At 33.8% G+C, this 9,266-nt stretch overlaps 1 protein-coding gene across 1 annotated transcript; it reads left to right on the top strand.

The window, feature by feature from the left end:
- Positions 1–661: 661 nt before the first annotated feature.
- LOC107002490 lies at positions 662–8,450 on the top strand. The gene is made up of 10 exons (XM_015200536.2): positions 662–1,017; positions 2,923–2,994; positions 3,080–3,204; positions 3,306–3,466; positions 4,052–4,121; positions 4,756–4,810; positions 5,446–5,529; positions 6,014–6,052; positions 6,966–7,012; positions 8,025–8,450. Exons 1-10 carry the CDS (start codon positions 883–885, stop codon positions 8,131–8,133), a joined length of 897 nt encoding a protein of 298 aa, XP_015056022.1. The 5' UTR covers positions 662–882; the 3' UTR covers positions 8,134–8,450.
- Positions 8,451–9,266: the final 816 nt, after the last annotated feature.

Raw genomic sequence — 9,266 nt, 5'->3', positions numbered from 1 at the left:
TTGAAATATTCTACAAAGGTTTTTGGTTGAAGAAGATGAAGAATAAAAAATTGTCCAAAGGATTTCTGAAAAAAAAAAATCTTCTTCTCTGTTTGAAATTGTTGTTCAAATCTAAATGTTTGAAATAAGTTTTTGTTGTAGAAGTTAAGAAAAGAGGAATTTGAGAGTTATGATTGTCTTACCGTAACTTTTCTTTTGACTTTGGGTGTTTTTGGTTACAATTTAGGTTATGAATGGGTTAAAATTGTGAAAGATGGGTCGGGTGTTTTTTATTTATGGGTAAGAATTAAATTGAATTTGTATGGACCGTTAAGATCATGACACGTATCTCTCCGTCTATCCTAAGGCTATATATGTTTCGAAATATTGTCGGTAAGGATATATACGACCACGAAAGTATAAGAAAGGATATTAACGTACCATTTATGATAGTTCGGGGCTGTTCTTTTTCCCAAAAAATAATCTTGTCCGACAATTATCTAGCTTGACCCAATTACCTAATAATTCAAAGGTATAATTAAACAGAAATTTTTATAGAGCTAGAAAATAATAAACCAAACATTTGATAGAAATAAACCATGTTTGTCCTTATTTATTTTTTTACCAAACGAGCCCCAAGAGTAAGCATTGAAGAGGTTTTTGTAATAGAAAATATGGACCCATTTGGGTTGTGAAAACGAAACGATAGGCTATATTGAGTCCACGACTGGAATGATGTTAAGTACGTTAAATTGAAGGAGAGGTGTGGGGTTGAAGGTATCGGATACACAGGTCTATTATACACTTGTATCCTTTTCCCATTTCCAAACATCCGAGTGTAGAGTTGGAAAATTTGTGGTGGATATTGAAGAAAATGCTGAATGATGAAGTAGTGTTACATCCATGAAAGGTATATCTTTCTCACAAACACTATCAGCCTTTGCACTAACATACATTGGCTGTGCTACATGTAACAGCTACGTCAAACCCACAATTGTTGCTAAGAAGAGCAACAATTCCCACATACCCTCTTCTAAGGTATCATATCCTTATCCTACACTAATTTTACATTTGTGATTGAGGTACTTATTCTTTGTTTATGTTGATACTTTAATTAGTAGAAAAGGATAAATCATCAGTTGACGGATGTTCATCATGAAATATGGTCATCACTCTCTTCCAATTCAAAATCTAGGGGTTCGAGTTTGAAATTAGACCAAGCCCTTCTGATTTAGTGTGTCCGAAATCTAGTATATTTACTTATTAGTGAATTGTTTAACACATTAGACGTGGTTTCAGCCAAAACTATTGGGTTTCCATTAACCCATAACTTCTAAAACTACATCTACCCCTGTAGAGAACGAAAAGAAGCCAATTTCATTTTGCTTTTGGAAAATAGTGAAATGAGAGATGTAAAAGTTAATAGGACTTCAAGAAGTGATAAACAAGTATATGAGGAGAAAAAAAGAAGAAAAAAGAAATGTGGTTCTTGTAGCCTATCTTATGTAGTTGAGATGTGTATGCTTCTAATCTGTTACAAATGTGGTTGCTTGGTGGGAGAAAAGTTATCAACACTCATATAGTCTTAAATATATATTAGGGTCATTAACATCCTCTCTAAATTATCATATTCCCCGATTTCCCTGCTAAATTTGTGTGTAAACTAACCTCCACTATCAAATTTCAGTAGTATCATATTTCAGAATTCTAAATTTAATTTAAAGAATCATTTACTGTAAAATTTAAAGAGGTTTCATTCAATTAAGGAAAGGAAAATAAATTCTACAAGTGATTTGGGTTGTCCAGTCAGTTCTACCTTTATTTGAGGAATGTAAAAGATTACTTGCAGTATGATGTAAATAAACACATTAATGATAACTAGAGGGAAGATTGTATAACTGGACTTAAGAATTATCTAGGAAAAATAGATAAAACATGAGTAATAGGATATGAAACATAGTTTTGCTTTGATCATGGCCCAGCGTTCTCACTATAGAAGGACCCTAAATGTTCATTGTGATATTCAGCAGTTTGAAAATAAGCACTTCCTCAGTTATTTTATGTGTATTTGTTTGATGGGAAATAGGAAAATTTTGAATATTGTGGTCTTTAAACTAAAGACATGTATAATGTATGCCTTTTGAATCGTGGGGTCTTAAGCATGCTATGTAGGATATTGAATTAAAGAGTTACTAAATATAAAAAGTGTACCTTTTTATAAACAAACTAAAAATGGAAGTAACACACATAATCGAAATAGAGGGAATAGTACTTTTTGTTGATGATATCATGAGATAGAACCTTACAGAAGTTGGCATCATTTTTCTACCAAAAGACAAAGATTACATTTTGATTTATGAATTACTCTAATTGGTTTGCTTGTTAGCAATCACATATCTTTATGTTATCCATAGGGCGAGTTATTAGAAAGGATAGAAGTTATGAAGAAACACTAGCTTGCTTTGTCAGACACATAGTCCATTTGCTTTGAGGTGATTGGAAATGCTCTTCTGCCTATCGATTGTTTTTAAATGAAATAATTTTGCTGCTGTATCTCTACTTTGCTCACAACTGGATATATATCATTTGTATGGCCACTAGACATGCAAGTGCTAGAAGTTGATTTTGGGAGTAATTTTCATTAAGGGCTGGAGCTAGTCAAACTGAAAAGTTGTTTGGGAATCATTCAAAAGTAAAACTGAGAAATTCTTAAATTGGACACAACAGTTTTTGGGATGTCATGGGATACCAAACCATGTATTAATCCATCGACTGGAAATGTGTCTTAGTATGCCAATCTTTCCTATTTTTTAAAACTATATTTGCTTACTTTGTTGAAATGTTTTGATAATTCCACCTAGAACTGACAAGATAATCCTGTAATTTGAATGTCCTGCTGAATAATTTAAATCTAATAAACATTACTTATTCGACTTCGAATAGGATACTGATACACCCCCTCCAAGGATTACATCAAAATTGAAGCAGAATTTGCAGTTCCTAAAATTATGGAAGGTCAGTCTTATATTAATATCAATGGACCCTGTTACTAGATCTAGTATATTATTTTCAGCAATTCATATAGTGGAAATTTTTTTAGGAGTTCCAAAAGAGAAAATCCAGTACTCCAAAGCCTGCTACTAGTTATCGTAAGAAGAAGGTGGAGAAGGAAGAACTGCCTGACGATGAAGAGATCTACCGCGATCCTACATTGGCACTATACTAGTAAAAATTTTTCCAGGTCTTGTCTAGAATGAATTTCTTGTTTAGTAAACATCATGTGGGTGAATTGACAAACTGCTTGTTTTTTTTTAAAATTTCTGTAGTACAAATCAGGTATTGGATACTGCTGTTCCAGTCTTGCTTGTTGATGGATATAATGTATGTGGATATTGGCCAAAGTTGAAGAAGCATTTTATGAATGGAAGCCTTGACATTGCTCGTCAAAAACTCATTGATGAACTTGTATCATTCAGTTTGCTAAGAGGTTTGGGTCTTTTTATCCTTCGATGAGCCTGTTCCTATGTGGCATTAAAGCTTGTTAGAGCACATGTGGTCTTGTCTAGCTCTAGACTCAAATGAATAAAGTTGTCTTCGTGTGACTTATATGTCATGGATTTGATCCGTGGAATCAGCCACTGATACTTGTGTTAGGGAGGCTGCCTACATCTCACTTCCTTGGTGTGAGGCCCTTCCACTATCCTGCATGAATGTGGTATGCTTTATGTACTGGGCTGCTTTTTTTTATATGTGCATCTGAATAATCACTTGAAAGGCTCATAACTATCCTTGCAGTGAATTCCTTCTGATACTTTTATTTTCTGAAGTAGTTTATCTGATACAGATTCTGCTATTCTTTTTTTTAGATGACTTTTTTTCTAGCTATTGTAATATGATTCTGCTAGCTGTAGTAGTTTTCTTCTGTTTTTAATCAGATTATTAGCATCTCGCACATTGAAATGAGCTGGTAGAAATCCTATATTGTCAAAAATAGTTGCTCTTTGTATACTTTATTCATGTCTAATTACTTGTCAATTGGTAAATGTTGGCATCTCATTTCAGTATATTGCAGAGGTGAAAGTGGTGGTGGTGTTTGATGCTATGATGTCTGGAATGGCTACACACAAGGAAGACTTTGAGGGGTAATTACATTAGACAATGAAAAACAACCCCATAGTTACCTTCTGTGGATATTTTTCTGTCTGACAGACAGGCTCTTGGAATTTGCTATTATTTTTCTGCTCGTCTGTCATTACTGTAGTTTCACATGAAATCAGATTCTTGTCCTCCTTTCAATAGGTAATATGTAAATGTGCTGTTGCATACTAATGCTATATGCTATTGATTGTTAATAATAGCAAGTCAGTGACCCATACTTGTGAAACATTTTTGGGCCCTGATGTGACATCATGTTTATTTTCATATTTACTTTTTTTATTCATTCTTCATAATTTGAAATGGAATTATGAGTATTGAGCATACTTTCAAGGATTTTTTAATTGTATTTATTTTCAGCCTCTATATTTTCCCACTTTTGAGATGTTCAGGTGACTAAAGAAGAAATCTGATTTCATTATCATATTTATCATGTTCTTTGATATCTGATGCAGAAACCAAACATCTAATGGTCAGTTTTCTAATGACAGATTACTTATACATCTACTTCTCAATTTCTTAGTTCTTGTATCAATCTACTTGTCCTGTTGAACTCTTGAATGCAATCTAGACTAGACTGTTTAGTAGTAGAGTTCCATGACTCACTTCTTCATTTTGCAGCGTTGATATAGTATATTCAAGTGAAACATGTGCTGATGCATGGATTGAGAAGGAGGTGAGAATGTGATGTAGCTCAATTCTAGAGAAGATTTATGTACTTAGTACTAGAAGTATGTTATCTTGATAGCCTTTTTGGATGGTAGTTTTTTTTCTGCTAGAACAATTGCAAAATTAATGCCCATTTGCATTAGAAGTTAAAACTGAAAATTTGAATCATTGCTTTCATTAAACAAGGGTTGATGCTCATCCGTTCTTACCTTTTTATCCATGTCAGATAATACAGTGCAGATTTTGCTGTATAGATTGTGCATTTGTTGGATCAAGATGGGTTCACATCTGTGCTCATCCTGTAAATTCATTTACAATAAATTATGTCTACCTTATTCCTTAACCAAATTATTGCATGACATTCACGTGAAATCATTTTATATGTCCCAAGAATTTCCTAGTCTATTGCTGACATTAGAGTTTGGACCAGGAGTGGTTGAAGGGTAATTGTACTTGGTATGGTTTAAGTTGAAAGTTTTCTCTCCAGTTTTCTGTGATTTGTTGCACCACCATTAGATGCAATACTGAGCCTTACACTGAATTATTGTAACTAGTTTGCTTGATGCACATACCTTTATGTGTTTTATTTAGCTGATCTTTCTATGGCTGGACTGATAGATTTGTTGTCCATGACTTTGAAAGGTGGTCGCTTTAAGGCAGGATGGGTGTCCAAAAGTATGGGTTGTCACATCTGATCATAATCAGCAGCATGCAGCCTATGGAGCAGTATGTACTCTACCTTGATACGTGATAATGGATTTATGGGCAACGTTGGATTTGTTACCAACACTTCCCGATCAAATTCAATCGAGTCCAAATGGTTATATTGACTTGTTCAAAGTCTTTAATGCTAAGGGGGGAGGGGGGGCATAAAACCTTAAAATGAAGGGTTGAGTTGTTGCACTTAATTCAAGTGAATTTCTTATGCTTGTGATTTCCTGATCCATTTACTAATTGAAGTGTGCCAACAACTTTTCCCTGTAGTCTGAATCTGATTATATATTTCTGATAGCACTCACACATTTCAATTTTTCTGGTACTCTAACATTCTATGGAGGTAAAATGATTAGCTATCTGTTTAAAGAAAAAGTACAATAAGTAGCTATTTCATCTACAGTCGACAACCTCTTTTCATCGCCATTCATTCTCTAGCATACATCCTTTGGGTAGAGACTAATTTTCCTTGTTAAAACTTTGGCGGTTCTACCAGGGGGCTTTTGTTTGGAGCTGCAAGGCATTAATCTCTGAGGTAATGTGCAAATATCAGCTTCTTCATGGTGCTTGGCATTAGCCTTTGTCATCTCTCAATTTTCTTTGCTACTTCATGCCTTAAAACAGACGAAGGAAAGCCAGGTTGAGAGTTAAAAAAAAATCTTTCTTCTGCATAATGAAGAATAAAGAAAAATAAAAGTATATTTATTTCATTGAGTGAGATGAGAAGTTTTTATACCGTACTTGTTACCTGAACTGAAGAAAATATAGTTTTCTTAAACTTTTCTTCATTTATTCTCAGTCCTCTTATTCTTGTTTTCCTTCTCCATTTTCTTTCTAATGGAAAAATATGGGAGTTGCTCCTCAACTTAATAGGTGCAACTTAACAATCTAAGAGAAGGGGTGTGTTGAGTCCAAAAAGAAAGTTCAAGGGCTTAGATGAGAGTAACTAAAGTATAAGAGCTTAAGCAATATTCTTCTGTAAAGTCTAAAGCTATATGGTCTTTTCCCCCTTACGTATTGCGTAGAACTACTGGTAAAATCTATGTTGCTCGGACTCTTCAAAAATGTCAATTGGTGCGTGTCTGATTCGCCAAAAGTAGTGTATTTGTGAAGAATCCGAGACGGGTGTGACATCAAAAGTGAAGAGTCCGCGCAACTAAGGGTAAAATTGTTTTCGTAAAATACTTGTACTCAGTAGAATAGTCTTATTTTGACTCTAACTGACATTCGGATTGGAGGCTTAATAATATGATCCGTGCTGTTGACATTGGCACCTATCTGACTTTGTTTTAGTTAAAAATGTCTTAACACTTGTATGCTCGTAGATATGAAGATTAGGTGCTTGAATGTTCATCTAAAGTGTTTGCACTAAATAGTAATAGCTACTGCTATGAATAATATGCTCCCTAATTCTGATGTAAATTCTCTGATCCTTTGAGATAATGTAGATCAAAGCTTCACACAAGGAGGTTGAGAGAATGCTGCGGGAACATAGGTATACCACGTAGTTTGAATTTTTTTCGTTTCTTGTCTAATCTGAAGATTACTCTGCTCCTCGGGTTGGAAAAATATTCATCTGAATGTAGCTTTAAGGAACTCACCTTTCCCATATTCTTCTTGACCTTTCAAGAAAAATTATTTTAACACAATTGAATGCTAGTTTGCAGTGTTATGTTCTTTTATTTACCTTACAGCTGTTTCTCGTAAAGCATATAAAGTAGTAGACTTTCTGAAAGAGAGTTTTAATAATTAGTTTTAAACTTGTTTAAAGTTGAATTGAAGGCATGTCTTGTGATTAGCTTTACTCTAATATATTCTAGTTGAGGTTTGATGAGACATTGCAGTATCCTTCATCTTTCTTACAGCATGTAGGTAAGAGTCATTTAGTAATTGACCTGCTCGAGCCCCTTGTCCTCAGCCAAGTGGCTGAGAATGTAAAATCTAGCATGTTGATGAAGTTCTTTTTTTTTTTTTTTTTTACTTTTTGATGAAGTAAAATGTACTTGTATGTTTTCTTCTGATATGAAAAAAGAAAACGCTATGTTATTTATGCTTGACAAACAAGTATAACCCAGCACCAATAACAGTACGGACCTCATAAACTGCTTGTTAGCTAAACTAACGGCATTTATCTGATGAATTATTTTCTCTGTTTTTAGTTTTACTGAAGATACACAAGTAGAAATTGTTGAAGAAGAAGTTTGAAAATATATATCTGCATGATTGTGTGTGCTGTTGCTTTGTTTTTGTTGTTATTGCTCTTTCCCCCCTCCCCCCTGAAATAGTTATCATTGCATTGTGGATATTTCAATCTCATCAACTATATATAGCTCATCCATTCATTATACTTCTTTCCTCTCCAGCTGTTGAATCAATTGGCAAAACTAGTAATGATAGGCTATAGTATGATTAATGGATCCTATTCATGCTATCTTTTGCACTTAAATAATTTCATCGACATCTGATGCAATGCTAATAATTTCTTGGTGTATCGATATTCTTCACAGATCTACTTCTATGCAAGGTAAATTGTTAAAGCACAACCTCGGTGCAGAAGTTGTGGATGCTCTTAAGGACCTCAGGGACCAGCTTTCTCAAAATGAGATGCGCAGATGACAAGTCTCACAAGAGGCTATGTCAGAGACGAAGCAGAATTTTAAGTCAATGGATGTTAAGTTCTAACTGCTCTAGTAACTTTGTGACAGTATATTTGGATGAGTGTTATCGATACATGTGTACTAAATGTTTCAACCACACGTGTACATCTTGTGCTGATGCTGCCTTGAACATTCATCCGCGTCTGGGTTATACCTTGTGCGAACATCATGGAGATGCATACTTTTTTTTCAACTGCTGTTGAGTATGTCCATTTCTACATTGTCTGCTTGTTGGGATTGGTATATAAGTTGGATGGAGTTTTTTGTTCTAGCTAATGATACGTTTAACATGCAAAGATCATGTTCCTGCCTCAAATTATGCATAGTGGTCTAGTTAGCCTTGTTCATTCCCCTACAGTGAATTATTTATGGGTAAATTCTGACATGATACTTAACTAATGATGGAAATTGCAAAACTAAATTTCATAATCCAGATAAATCATCCATAAGTAGCAGAATCTAAAACTCGTACTTTCGCCTAGAAAAATACATTTACACATTATTTTCAATTCCCAACCCACCTATTGCTCGTATTTTCCTTAAAATGACAAATTATAGAAATAACATACTTTTAAGTGAATAGAGTAAAATCCACTTGCACTAAATAAAATAGAGTAAAATTCACATGGTTTTAGCGTACGTTAGTAGGTTTAGAAACCGCCTAAATCATGAAATGTGCATTGGCAGGGGCTAGCCAGATGACTGGACATGGCTAGGGCCCATTCATTTTGAAATAAAGATACTTCCTCCGTTAAAAAAGAAGGATATAATTATATATATATATAATTTTATAAAAATGAAAGGTGAGTGTCAAAAAAGACATTTAAACAATTCACTTATTTTGAGTTTCATGAATAAACTATTGAGAATGTGATTTCCATACTTAAACTATCATTTATTAATTTGACAAACACACCTCCGTGGTGTGTATAATAACTCTCTTTTATTTTGGAAAAAAACCATGACACGTGGATAAAATATTTCACCATGACGAAAATTAAATAATAAACTATTATTATTATTAAGAATTTAAAAATTAAAGATTATTATCCATATAACTTAAATTATTTTTTTTATCCCACCCCATCACCT

The sequence above is a fragment of the Solanum pennellii genome, chromosome 10 (assembly GCF_001406875.1).
Source record: "Solanum pennellii chromosome 10, SPENNV200".
In the NCBI taxonomy this organism is placed as follows: Eukaryota; Viridiplantae; Streptophyta; class Magnoliopsida; order Solanales; family Solanaceae; genus Solanum; species Solanum pennellii.
The sequence above is the reverse complement of the archived record's forward strand: the minus strand, read 5'-3'. Positions and strand labels throughout refer to the sequence as shown.